The following is a 14,783-nucleotide window of genomic DNA, read 5'->3' as shown; positions in this document are numbered from 1 at the left end:
AGAAATAGAGCCAGCAACAAAGCCAGGCAGAGACTGAGGCAGGAGAAAAATAAAATGGAGCTCTAGGTTTCCCACTCCATGTCAGCACATGAAGGGACACAGTTTGCCTAAACAACCTAGCCCACGGATGCTACACTGGATAACAGCACATGAAGATTTGACCCAAAATTTCCTAGGTAACACACAACAACAACCTCAGAAGACTGGACCCTATTTCATCATGTGCCTGCCCTTTGTCTTCCCCCCCTAACTCTACTTGCAGAGGCCCCATATTTGATTCATAAAGAAATGGAGGAAGCAGCCATCAAAGCTCCTACCTTACTTGCAAAAGCAGCATGTCAATTGTCTTCCTTCTCCTCCCTACATTCAGATCATTAAAAAATACTCAATCCCTACTGTACATTTGTTACTGAGCAGCCTCTCACAAGAGTTATTCTACTTCTTGTACACAGGGCCAATTAACACTTTGGGGTGTAATACTGACATATTGCCTTTCTCACAAGGCACCACTATTCCTCTTTGTTTTATGTGCAACAAAGGCTGTGGAGGGGTACCAGGTAATGACTGCTGCTTTACCAGCCCAGTCTCTGGAGGGAACAGCATACCCTCATGCAAATCATAAATCACAGGGAAATACAACCTGCTGTGATAAGCTGAAACCAATCTTCCCTAACCCTTGCCATGCACAGTGTTGCTTCTGAAATGAAAAGCCTCATTTAGAGTGGAATAACTCTAAACTGTAATTTGGAGTATATTCTGCTTCATAGGGTAGATCCTAAGCCCTGATGTCAATCTTTCCATGAGTTTAATCGCTCACCCCATAAAAAGTATTCCATCGCTGCATTTAGAAGCTTCACAGTTTTGTTTAGAAAAATCAAATTTGGACACACTGAGACTGCTGCCAGCAGAGTATCTGAGTCCCTCAACAGAGAGATCCCCTTTACAGAGAGGTGGTCTTGGAGTTTCACAGAAACCCAAGACCACACAGTCTTTCCAGGCTGTGGCAGCAGGCAGGTGGGCACCTCCTGCCTGGGGGATGGGGACCACCCCAGGGGCTGTAAGCTCTGCTTTCCCCTCTGGACAGGGCACCTGCCATTGCTCAGCCACGTCTGCTCTCCTGCAGCCCCTGCTTGAGGCAACAAAGATGGTCTTAGTCCTCCAGCCAAACTCTGGGTTTCAGCAGATTGATGCCTCCTGCTGCTCTCTCAATACAACACTGTGGGTTGAAAGCATACATTCCCATACCTGCTTTATTATTTTGAGGGGTGTGCTGCAATAAGCTTTGGCCTGCTCAAACAGAAAACCTGGAAATGGTGCTGTTATTCACCATTCAGCTCTCTACAACTGCTAATAAAAAGTGCACTTCTCGTATTATCATTGTTATTTCCTTTTTCAGGTACGCCCTTTTTGGCAGTAGGGCCTTACCTCCATGTAACAAATTTGGTTTCTACAGAAAGCAAATTCTGAGGTACAATACTTTTTGTAGCTCTGAATTTTCCACTTGGCACATATTGCTGTCATCTCAGGTGACTGGCTTTCTAACCTTAAAAATTCAGTATAAAATGGCTTGCCTGTAATTTGCCTTTGTAACTTTGGAAGCTTATAAATTAGTATTTTTCTACCATGAAACATCAAATTACCCAAAACAATAGCTTCCTACCTCCTTGGTGACACAATCCTGTATTTAAGACACTTATCAAATGCCACCAGTTACATGGACATAGGTCAGTTGAAGCACGCTGCTGTATGATTACAAGCATAAACCTCTGTAAAGAAAAGCTATAAGGCAGCAGTAGTGCTTCATTCCTCTGGTCAGCTTTCTCTAATGGGGTTTCCCAAGTGTTTTCCAAAAGATGATGTGTCACTGTTATGCTGTACAACACGGGAGACATTATTAGGATATTTTTAACCTGAGCACAAACCTGACACAGAGAACCATTTTTCATATCTTATCAGCTCAGTCTCATACGATGCACATGGGCTGCTTTATTCGCCCTTGAGCAACAAGAGACAAGCTCAAGGCCGTCCCAACCTCCACAATAAATCTCTACTGAAATAACAAGTGCAAATATATCAGGATACATACTGTAAGGGACACACTCATACTGCACTTCCAGGTACTTGTACGTCCCGGGGCACGGGTCTGGAAACACGTCAGGGCCGGCAACAACCGCACACTGGGTCCGATTACTGCATCTGGAAAGCAACAGAGATGAGAGTCAGGAAACAGACCAGACAGAAGGACAGGTCAAGAAGCTGAGTGGCCCCTGTAGTGTCAAAAACATGCAGGAGCCAGGACTCCAGCATCACCTGGGGAAGCTCAGCAGTGAGCACGCAGAGGCTGGTGGCAAATATCGACATCTCCATCAGCTTATTGCCAAAAGAGAAGAGGCATGGCGGCACAACCCTTCCCCTCCAGGAGGTATTTCTTTAATACCAGCACCCTCACAAATAAAATGCGAGGACTAAACCAACAACAGCAGCAAAAAGAATCATTGCATGTTTTATAGCAGACATAACAATATGTTTTGCAACATTTTTATAAAGTGTTCCCACAAAACCAGTTATCTTGTATAACACTCCTTAAGCCAAAGCAAAGACTAGAAACAGCAACACTTGAGCAAGAGAAAAAAAAGTCACCAAATAAGCTGCCTAAAAACCAAAATAATGTTTTTATACCAGGCCTGTCAGAGAAACTTCCCAGTGTGATCATTCACAAGACAACATCCTTGCACTAGGCACAAATGGCTACGCTTTATTCCATCGTTCTGCCCAGCATGGATGCACCTCCTGAAATGAGGTACTTTTCCCAAAAAGCTTGATCTCCATGAAGAAGACACAGAAGGAGCTGACCCTGCCTGCTGCAGTGAGCATCCTTCAGCTTAAGAGCGCGCACACACACACACACAGGTTGGGTTCTGCAAGATGCTCTTCCTGAGGCATATACTGGTCCATGGGTACTGGCTTGCGCATGGGTAGAAACCCACATTTGCCTCTGATTTCATGGGACAAACACCTCTAATGTACAATTCGTGATGTAAAAGTATTTAGCAAACAGTGATTCTATAGAGAAAAATAATCTGCTTCTTTGTTTAAATAAAAAATATTTTTAAAAAAATAGAGAGGGATTTTATTAGTCTTTGATTTTTCTGCTTTTGCATGCCAGAAAGAGACCTCCTATGGGCTAAACCACTGCATTTTCTTAAGGAGTCTGCCTCCTCTGACATGAAATGGGACCCCTGACCCTCCTGCTCTTCTGGCAGAAGCTGTAACATCCAGCACAGAATTCATTTAGGTCTGCAGTGGAAATGCTTCATGTTTACCTGAAGCTACAGTTTGTCAGCCTTAATGCGGATTTTATTTGAGCCTGTAAATTAAAATTGGTTCATTAGCAATTGCCTTAAGCTCCATAATTTCTTTAATTTTATGGAAAGAATAATAAGATCAGATACGCTTGCTCATCAGGCTGTTTTGCTGGATACCAGATAATCCAGAGGGCTGGGAAAATCTCCTGTTTTCTAGCTGAAAGACAACAGTTATCACAGCAAGTGACTAGTTTTGTTATATAGACAGAAAAATAATTTCCTTAACAAAAAAGATAACTGTCCTCACCCATGCTGGGATATCACAGGTAGCTCGGACCATGCAAGTGGGCAGTTTTCCAGGAGAGGCTTTGAACATCATCCAGAATTTCACTTTCAACAAAAATCCTTTACTGGGCTCAATGTGCCTTTCAAAAAGCAATTTCACTGGTCTAATCAATAGTCTTCCTGGCTGAAGGGACAGCACTGGCCACATTACACAGAATAACAGCAATGGATCAAAGATACCTTTCAAAATCATGAGTAAAGATCCAGAACTAGGAGGAATTGGAGGTGGAGGGAGGAACAAGCACATTTAGGGCTCATCTGTGTTGTGTTTTCTTTCTGTTTGCAAGGAAGCATTTGCTTTGAATAGTCGAGCATTTCCTTGTGGTCCTTTCTTTTTAATGCAAGAACTTGGATACATAAAACAGAAGTGAAAACACAACCTGGAAAGTTGTCTGTGAACAGCAGAGTTTTAACCTCCTCAAATGCATGCTACCTTCTGCAATATCACCAGAGAGACTAAAAGCTTCATGATACAAGGGCCTGAATGGGGAATGCAGGATGCACAGAAATGCAGAAGCTTTTTCCCCCAGCTCTAGGACATCCTGAAGCCCTGCTACACTTTCCTGGAATGGTGGATGGCAAAGTCTACCAGGCACAGGAACTTTCAAAGAAGGTGAGATCAAATTATCACTGCCACCTTGGGGAGGAAACACAGAAAACCAAATCAAAAACTCTCAAATAAAATCACAAATACTATGTGGTGTCAGTAACTTGCAAAATTAACTTAAAAAGGGTTCATATTAAAAACAAAACAAAACAAAAAACCAGAAAAACCAACCAAAGAAAAGCCAGAACAAAAACAAAAACAAACAAACAAACAAAAAAAAAACCAAACCAAAAAAGCACCAAAAAACAAACCAAACAAAAAAAAACAAAAAAAAACCAAAAAAAAAAGACCCAAAAATGAAAACCAGAAGAACTCAACCTTCTCTCTTTTTCACACTCCTTTTCTATGGGCAGCAAAACTGAACCTGGTACTTGGCATTTTGAGCTTCCTTTTATCATCCCAGGTGGAACCATGCAGGTTTCTCATTCCAGCACATTTAAGGGATGATGGCAGTTTACACTAAAAACCATAGGAAAAAACCTAATGCCTGTTCAATGAACTATTACTGTCAGACATCAGGCTATGGGAATTTTAAGGGGAGAAAGAGGTAAAAACCACTCATCATTAAAGCTCTGGTTGCTCTGCTTTTGCTCATGCATTTTATCCCTTTTACAACAGCTTCTTGGTCCCTTCAGCTTTGTCATATTTCTTTCCAGACAGATTAAAGGCCCAGGTGACACTAAGTGGCATGCAAAAAGTGACACAGGAAAGGAGATGTGTAAAAGATGATGAATCTGTAATGAAAATGACAGGGAGAAAACTCATAATGTATTCCTGCTATACTCCATTTCCAGCAAACCAGGCCATGAGCTCTTCCTTGTAAATCACAGGATTTTACATGGAATCTTGGGATTTCCTGGCACCTGGGTCTTGGCAATACTTGCTCCAAACTCCTGCAGGTTGTGAGGCTTAGTGCTGGGAACCGTCTGCCACTGCCCACCCCACTCCATTCCTCCCGCCCCTTCGCTTTTCTTTTCTTTTCTTGAAGGAAGATCTTTGCCAGCTACTGGAGGTACAGTTTGCAATGAGAACTGGAACTGCAGCAGCTGGTATGAAGCTGGTAGGTATCAATGTGTCTCCTCCCCTGGGCAATCAATCACAGAAACACCTCCCTTAGCTCCACAGCAGCTCTGCATCATGCTGGATTTATCTCCAACAGCGCAGGAACAGCTTGCATTGCTGGCTTTAGCATAACCCCAGAAAACTACAGTCACCTTTTTCACACCCACCTATATCTCTTATTAATGCCTTTACACAAGCACCTCTTATTTCCAGCACTGATTCATCAACTCCTTCAAAGAAAACCACTTTTCTTTCCCCATCATTGCCCTCAAGCTACAACTTTTCCACACAATTCTTGGCCTCTTGAGGTATTTCCTCATTCTCCATATGTTCTGATGCCAGCAAACAAGAGAACTGTGAGAAGACTCTGTGAATTTAGGGGACCAGATAGACAATTTTATGCTATTAAAAAAATAGCTTCCATTTTATTAGTTTGCCCAGCATTTTAAAGACAAATGTTCTGGAGACACAAGAGAACTGAAGTAGCCCCTCAAGTAGTTTTAGTTCACCTTGTTGTTTGTTATTATGAAATCTGACAAGAAATTTATAGCCATCCTTTTGTGCGTGTGTTGATCTGTTTTATGCCATCATTCCACTTTCCCTCTTATGCCCTGAAGTGCAAGGTGGGCACATGAGTAAAGACACTGCTTCTCAAAGACCCTCCCATGTCTTGGGCCACCTCCATAACTGCTGCTGGGATTTGTGGACACTTTCCCTGAACCAAGAGTGTCCACTCAGCTCAGCACGACCAACCAAGAGACCAGAAACCAAAGCAAAACCCAAGATCAGCATTTTCAGCCCAACTTGAGACACCAATTCCTGTCTGTTCCTGTATGTTCAGGAAAAGAGAATACTCCAAACCCTCCTAGAAGTCAGCCCAAGGTACTTGGCAGCCTTTAAGCATCCATCATCTCATAAACGTAAGTTCATGTTATTCACATCTATGTTTTGGAGAGGAAAAATCACCCTACTGGGAAAAGTGTAAATTGTTGTAGTTGCAAGATTATTAAAAAAAAAAAAAAAAGACAAAAAAAGAAATCAGAAAGAAAGGGAAAAAAAGGGAGGGGGGGTGGGGGGAGTTTCCTATTAATTCTTTCCAGCTGTATTTATTCCTACTAGTTAAGACCCCCATTTTGTCTTTCTATCTGGATATGTGGAAAAGTATTTAATCTAGAAGCGAGGTGTCAATCCAGTGTAACAAATACACCGTAACAGAAAACATGGATTATTTCTGCAGAACTTCTCCCAGTTCCAGTGGAAAACGACTTTCAGGAGTTTTAATGTGAAACAGGAATAGTATTTCATTTGTCATTTGTTTTGCATTTATAGCAGTGGGACTGAAGGAAACATTTGAGTTCAGGACCAGCTGCAGGGCTCAACTCTGCTTACAACTCTCTGTTCAGACTTTAACTAAAAACAACACCAAAACTTCATTCCCCTTCAGCAAGCTTCCATTTCTTCTCCCTGGAAATATTTTTATGATTTGTAAGTGACAAGGTCATCTTGTGACAACGAAACAGAAACACTTTAGATGTAAACTCCTGCTGTGATTTCTTTAAATTTTTTTTCCAATGCTGACATTGTTAATATATTTAGTAAGAGATCAAGAAAGGGAAAAAAAAAAGTTTGGCAGTTTATTTTCAGGCTTTCCAGAAACCTTTAAAGCATAGACATGTCAACAACATCAGGCTAGACGTGTCTGGGGTAATATGTTTGTCAGAACAAAAATGCAAAGGCAGCATAAAATAAAAGATCAATTCCAAACAAAAGCCTTTCAGCATTAATCATGGCAGGTGCAATACCACCAACTCCCCATCTAGGAGGGACCAGACAATAAAAGCAGGTGCCTAAACCATGGAGGCAGGCACCTACTGTGCTAGGGACATCAGGAGAAGAGCAACAAGAATCCATGCCCAGCTCCACCACAAGCCTAGAGGCTCAAACACTGATTTCATCCCAACACACCCTCCTTCTCCTTATCCTCCAGAGACAAGCCCTTCAGAGACGAAGCAACAATTTCTGCAGCACAGAAGCTCCTGTGAACGTGGCACAGTGGAAGCTACTACCTGGGGAAGCCACCTGCCTCCTCTGAATCCAAAATTGTCAGAGTCCAAACTGGGTGTCAAACACCCTGAGGATGGGAAAACTTCATGTCCACACACTTAGATTTACAGGGCACATACTGAGCTGCCACATCCAGCCCATGCTCTGCTAACACACCCTGCTCATAGCTGTGCTACCCTCCACCTAGAGCAGCTTCCAACAAGGAAGCTTAATGCCCACATGTGCCAACCAACCCACTCACCTGTGTTTCATGAGCACTGGCTGCCAAAAAACCAAGGCACTCTTCCTCCCTGCCCTCAGCTGAAACACCTACTTTACACAGACTTCATTTTTTTCTGCAAAGACAAGGCAGCCATCGTGTGCCCAGGCACGCTAATATAGCCGAGACATCAATATCCAACCCTCTTCCTCAAGGTCTGTTATGCTTTTCTAATGGTTTTACAGTAACAGACAGACTTAATTCATTATCCTTCATGGCAATGCTGCAAGACATCCTTTTCCTTCCCTGGAACACAAAAATCTCCTCTCTGGATGAGTGCTTTAAGAAAGAGGCTGTCACAGCAAATAAGTCACCCAGGAGTGTGTTCTCCCCTGTCAATATATGATATTTCCAAATTAGCCCTTTAGGAAGAGCCAAGGAAGAAAAAAAAAAGCCCTGGAGAAAGTAAACAGGAAGCAAAGAGAAATATCACTAAAAAGTGGAGCTCACATGATGGGCTGGAAATAAGGGGTAAAGGAAAAAAAAAAGGCAAGCAGAAAAGGGAGGCAGTGGAGAACAGAACTGTAAGCCCCTAAAAAAGACTTGGGTTCAGCACATTTGCTTTCAGTAATGTGCTGCACAAAAGCAAAGCTAAATCCCCCACCTGTTTAGCTTCCAGAAACAAAGAATTCCTCAACAGAATCTTTTTCTGCCTCTGCAAAACCTTAAAAGCAAAGCATCTAATGACAGGGAGATGAAAATCCAGTTTCTCTAGTATTTTTTTCATTATGAATGGGCCTTTTTATTGATCTTTCAGAGCACTGAGAGGCTGGCTTTCCAACCTCTGCTGCAATATAATTATCTGCGGTGTTTAATGCTAGCACAGACGAGTCCCACTACACAGTGCATTTTGTTGTTTTATTGACAGGTTTTAATTATCCAGGTGCTAGAGCTGTCAGATAGGCTGCTTCTTATGTGATCAAACTAATACAGGATGAGGCAGAGCACTCTAATTGCAGCCTCACCTAGTGCCTCTGTGCAGAAATGCCAATGAGATACATTTAAACTGCTATGATTATTGTAAAATCTTATAAAGTTTGATGGGAGAAGGAGTCTTCTTTCTATAGCTCCAACCTATTTAATTCCCCTTGTTATTATTATCTATTGAACAAAGGAAAATTGAAGAAAAACAAGCCTCCAAAAACACCCCAAAACCCCAGCCAGCAAAACACCAGAAAAATCTTGCAAAGCCAAGCCAAATATGAGCTGCAAAGGTCACCAAAGGGACTACCTTGATATGTTATAGAGAGCCTGGGAGCAAGAAGGAAAACAGGTCCTGGAAATAAATTAAATACCAGTTTTACAGACTAAAAACCAAAAAAAGTAATTGCAGTGTTTCAACTCATTGATAAGGCCCTTAAAATTTAACAAGAGGCATTTAATAGCAAATTCACAAGATTTAAGAGTTTTCAATAAAAATTTGGGGCACCCCTGAACATGGTTTACCTGTTGAGCTGCCAGGGACACCCCAGGCCAGTAATCTGAGGTCTAGGGCAGGACCTGCCAGCGGGGATGATGTGATTCATCATCAACCTCCAGACGAGAGCTCCCCCAAGCAACAAAAGCTTTTTCCTCTGTGCTTCGTCATGTAATGTCTTTTACATTTTACAGTTTCCTTGGATTTTTTTGCCCCATCTCCTTGCAATTAGCACAGTGAGGAGAGGAGGTGGAACCCCCAAAGGCAATGAATATGCAGGGCAACAGAGGAGCTTGGCCAAGCACCCTGTGCCCATGTGCCAGGGTGCAGCAGTCCTGCAGCTACAGGAAACAAGCCTGGTGAGAGAGACTCTCATCCTTAAAGCAAGAACAGCAAAACAACAATGTGCCCCAGCCACTGGGTGCATTTGGACAAAGAGTTTGGGTCACCATGGAAAACAGATCTGCACTGAGCACATCTCCAGCAGTCACGGTGCTGCTCCAGCTGCGGGGAGATGAGGACATGAGCAAGGCCAGGTTTGCAATGCAGGCTAACATTACTGGATGGTCCTCAGGGCTAATCACCACACCAGCCAGGCCTTAAGACTGTAAAGCTCATCTTTTAAAGAACTACATCTCCCCTTTTACAGGTACTCTAGTTTTTCCAACTCCATAAACTTCTGTAGCAGCCTAATAAAAAACCACTTTACAAAACACTGTCGGGGTATCTGGAGAGGAGAGCTAACACCTAAAACAAACCAACCAATAAAAGGCTCATCAGTTTAGCCAGACTTAACACTAGTTAAAATAACTGTGAACAGAAAACAATCTGGTTTTTAATTTGGGCTAGGAGGTCAAATTAAAGGCTAAGGGAGATCTGGGCTGAATTTCAGCTGGCACTCCACATTACTTTGTCTTCATTGCCATTTTAACAGAAGTCAATGTGAGTTAAAGCCCATTTTTTTCTTCTTTAGTGCAGCTACCCAGAGCTGGGATAGCCAGAGCAAGCTGAAATAGGTTATTTTCTGTACAACAGCTCTAAAGTGTGTTCAGACCCTCAGTGTACCATTACCCGCCTGTCCCCTGAGCCTGCAGCCCAGGGAGCAACGCCCCGCCTGACACCAAGGTGCTGCAGCTCTGTAGCACTGTGAGGTACAAACCTGCTGCTCAGCACTGGCTGAGCAGGAAGCAAATTTGAACATGAACACTTGGAAACATGTTAAATATATTAGAAAAAAATAATAAATAAATATTCCACCCTATTTTCAAAGGAAAATCTGGTATTACTTTCACCATATCCCTCTTTACTAATTGTCACGTTACTGCTGCCATTTACTGTCACCACCCAGTGCCCCCATCCCAGCCACTCAACAGTTGCTGCAAAAGATAAAACTGAAATCAGAGAATATTGTCTCTAAAGGGGCTGAAGTAATCAGTATGCATGGGCTGGTAGGTTTAATATATTAGCCTTTCACCTCTGCAAATAGGGTTAAAGAAAGGTTTGGGGCCAAAATAATTTGTACTGCACTCCATCTCAAATTTGACATAATAACTGAATGAAACAAAAATGAACATGTCCAAACAGCACAGAAGGTCAAGGCTGGGCAACTCCCTGATGAACTAAAGAGTGAACTAAAGGCACACAGGCAGTTCTGCTTCTATAACCCAGAGCAGCATCTCTCCTCACTGCTTTTGCCAATAGCATGATACTGAGGTGATTTTTAAGAAAAGGTCGATAGATTTTAGTTTAGGTGGCAATTGGGCCTCAGCCTCTTGGTATGGGGGGACAGAAACAGCAGAGTACAGTAAGTTTCCTGACCAAATGAAACAGGATCAACATGTGACAGGTTGTGACTTTAGCACCATGGCTAAAGTAGTTCAGACAAAAAGACAATATTAGTGAGTAAAGAAACAGTCTCCAACAGCCTGCCACATCGTGTGCTATTAATACAGAATCTGTTCACGTCCCTGATTTTGTACAGCACCTCGTGCAAAGGAGACTTGGCCCTCTCTGTGCCTCAGGCATTAAAGCAAGACAAATAATAATCAGAAACAAAAAGAAATTTCTCAAAAAATAATCCTGAAATGAACTAAGCATGTTATTCAATATTTAAAAGTGATTTCTTTTTTTTATTTTATTCCAACACAACCAATGCTGCCTCTTTGATCTTCAGCCCAAAGCTTGAATAAAGGCAGTCTGCACTTTGATTTCTAAGCTCCAGAGAAATCACAGTGTCACAAAACCTTCATATGCTTCCCAGCTCTGCATTGCCCAACCAAAGCATATTCAGAAGCAAAAACCAAGGGGGAAAAAAAAAGCCAAATATCAAATGTATTGAAACCACAGTTGTCAAGTTGCTCAAAATGTCTAAACATAGCACTGAACACTTTGTGGCTGCATGCAGCAACATAAGAAGGGATGGAAGGAAGCATTTTTAAAAACATATGTCCAGCAGCTTCAGAGAGGGTTTCTTACAATGTGCTCAGCACTAGGCTGGGCGAAGTCTGATCACACACCTCTATCCTTTCACACCCCCATTCCTTCCACACTTGTCCTTCCCAGGGCAGTTTTCAGCACATCCATCCATCCATCCATCTATCTATCTATCAATCATAAGCTACATAAGCACACCAGCTCTTCTCCTTCCTCACCCTCTGGTCACCATCCTGAAAGGGACACGACATGTTCATTACATACTTTATCCAACTTTAAAACATGTGTTTAAAAAAAACAGATTTGGCTTAAAATACTCCTTTGAGAAAAAGTCTGATAGGAAAAGGGCCTCTGAACATCTGCAGGACAACAGCTGGTAGGAATGGAGGAACAGGGCTTCTGCAAAACCTCAAGTCTTCTTTGTGACTATATGGAAAATACTTTGTTAGTAGAGGATTCACTATTTCATAATACAGAGCCCGCCTGAGAATTTAAGAATTAAACTTGTTGTACGTAAGATAGCTTCCTTTGAGGAAGCTAAACACAAAAGCCAAGTTTTCCAGAAAGCCTCTGCCTCCCACCAGGGCTGGATTCTTCCAAAGAGCTCGGTTCTTCCTAGAGGAGCTACAAAAAGGCCCAGCTGTTCAAGCATGGCCTGGGACTCCTCAATTCTCATGAGCAGCAGTTGAAGCTGACAGCTATTAAGCGTTTTTCAGGCAGCAGGCTGTGTCACAGAGTGCCTACTTTGGTAATCTAACCCAGAGAGTTCCATAGGGGGGGAAAAAAAAAAAGCCCGCACAGGATTAATATGGGAGCCTTAGGTGGGGCAAAAACTGGGAAATCCACATTCCAGAGCATGGAGCATGTCTCTGGCAAGTCAGCTTTAAAATATGTGACTGATGCTGCTCAGACACACTAGCTGAAGTCCAGGGAGATGGATGAAAGGGTGAAGATGCAGGATAAATTCATCAGATGTCTCCATAAATCATTTCTATAGTTAACATTTGTTCTCTGCTTTTCATTACTTACATTTCTAAAGCCACTGGGTGCCTTGCTGCAGTGGATCTAATAAAAAGGAAGATAAATTTTAACATCCCTTTTTGAAACATGTTAAAATGATCTAGCTTTCTTTTGAATGTTAATGGCAAGCATTACAAGAAATACAATGTCTCAAAACAATCACTGGGGCTGGAAGAGAAAGCAGAGTCTCACTGTAGCCTGGAAATTCACAGTCCTGGTCACCACCCCAACTGGTTTAAAAGATTTTATTTCTGACCCTAATGTTTTGGGCAGCTTTGTCACCAGGACCTGCCGTTGCTCTGCACAGACTCTCTGACTCAAGGGCGAAATTCCACACTTGAGAAGAGAAGGAAATATTTTTGGAGACTGGCAGTTTGGAAAAGAATCTGAGCTGCCTGACAGCTGTTCAGAGACATGGGATGCCAGAGGGATCCCAGTGGAGCATACAGGATTACACCCATGCACACACACAGAAAATCATTAAAGTTTCTGTCTCTAAAGTTTCACATTTAATGAAAGAAAGCGAGGGAGATATCTGGAGAATTGCTGGGTTATATTGACAGCTAATGATCCTCCTTTTGCCAAGAGCACACCCCGGGAAACTCACTGGCAGTGACGGGGGGACCCACAAAGATGCCAGTGCGTCCAGGCAGAGGGGAGAGAGGGAGCAGGGAGTGATATCCCTCCAGTTCTCCCTGCTCCATCCCCGGCGGGGTCGGGAATCAAGCAGAGAGCCTGCTGTTGGATGGCTGGAGTTGTTCTACAACAGAAGCAAGGACCTTTGTAACCGAGCTTAATCCCTCGCAGGTTAAACAAAACAAATGACTGCACGAGTGAGCAATTAAAGAGCATTCCACAGCCAGCCCTGGAAGAGCCTCACCATTGATTAATTAGGTTCAAAGGGCCAAGGCTAACCTCACAGTCCCCTGAGAAAGAGACCACTTAGCCCCTTCTAAAACAGAAAAAAAAAAGGAAATAAAATATCAGCATCAGCATTCCTATTTAACACTGGAGCATTAGTTAAACAGCTGCTAAAGCAGTGAAACAATTACTTGGGACTGATCTACATTCAGCTGTATTGTTTTATTACATTCAGGAGAAACTTAATTAATCTTCTGTTACTTAATAAAAGCACTGTTTCTGCCATGCAAAGCCCTCAAATTTGTCAGTGGGGTTTCCCAAGAGAGCATAGCTCCCACTATCACATTCCTCCTGCCTGCACTTGAAGGCTAAGAAGATGGAGGATATTTTCATGCATTAATGCTCCTTGGGGTGCTATAGTGTCTCTGTCAGGTGTCACCAGGGTGGAGAGGACCACAGCCACTGACACCCGCCCTGTTATCTTAGGAGACCTACTGGACACCAGAGCAGCATGGTCTATTCCCAAACACATCATGGGCTAGGTCTTGAGTGCTTCAGCATTGCCAGGAGGAAGGCATCAACCAGTCACTTTATTGCAACAAGCCAGAAAAGCAACCTGTTCCTGGAAAAAACGAATGATCCCAAACATGCTGCTGGCCTTATAGCTGCCCACAGGCATGATCCACACCCTTGGAAATTCAGAGGGTGAACAGTCCTTTACAGGCACCCCACACCATGAACAGGGTCTGAGCTGGGTAGCAGGAGCGCACAGTCAAGGGTACTTGTACTTGTACTAAGAAAATGTGAAGAGTTTCACCAGCTCATGCCACCAGAAAGACTCCCCCAAACCATCCACCCAAAGTCTGCCTGGAATGTTAAGGTTTTGAAAGATTGAAAAAGATTTGTTGAAAGGACCATGCCATACATGTGACCCACACTCATCATATGTAATTCTATCCAATTTCTCTACAGGATTATCAGCCACATGCTACATCCTAACCACCCTCTCCCTAGAATGCTCAGCTTGCCCTCCTTTTGCCCTCACACAAACAGCTCTTCTGCTCTGACTTACCAAAAGATCCAGTTTTGAGGAGAAAAATCTGTCCCCAGCTTTGTAAAAGTAATGAAAGCAAGCACTTGAAGTGCAAAGAGCCAGACAAAAACACTAACCAGCTGCTCAGACTCTGGACTTTGACTGAACCGACTGTGGATGCTCAGACAAACTTTGGTGAGGTAATGGGAAAATTTCTCCCTGGTGAGGGAGAAAACCCAAAAAGTGTCACTTGCTGAGCACAGGCCATGGCTCGAGCAGCTTTTCAGCACTGGCACCATGACCAGAAAATGACTTCTGAACACACCGACTCACGCCGTGCTTCCCAGCCAAGAGTAACTTGCCAATTGGCTTTTGGC

At 42.9% G+C, this 14,783-nt stretch overlaps 1 protein-coding gene across 1 annotated transcript in view; it reads right to left on the bottom strand.

Moving 5' to 3' along the window:
- Window positions 1–14,783, bottom strand: part of ADGRL3 (adhesion G protein-coupled receptor L3) — a 482,184-nt gene that overhangs the window by 197,303 nt on the left and 270,098 nt on the right. The window contains 1 exon segment of the mRNA XM_031066355.1: window positions 2,087–2,196. Within this exon segment, the coding sequence (XP_030922215.1) occupies window positions 2,087–2,196 (110 nt within the window).

The sequence above is a fragment of the Geospiza fortis genome, unplaced genomic scaffold (genome assembly GCF_000277835.1).
Source record: "Geospiza fortis unplaced genomic scaffold, GeoFor_1.0 scaffold11, whole genome shotgun sequence".
NCBI classification, from domain to species: Eukaryota; Metazoa; Chordata; class Aves; order Passeriformes; family Thraupidae; genus Geospiza; species Geospiza fortis.
Note: the sequence above shows the minus strand (reverse complement) of the source record. Positions and strands in the feature narration are given on the sequence as shown.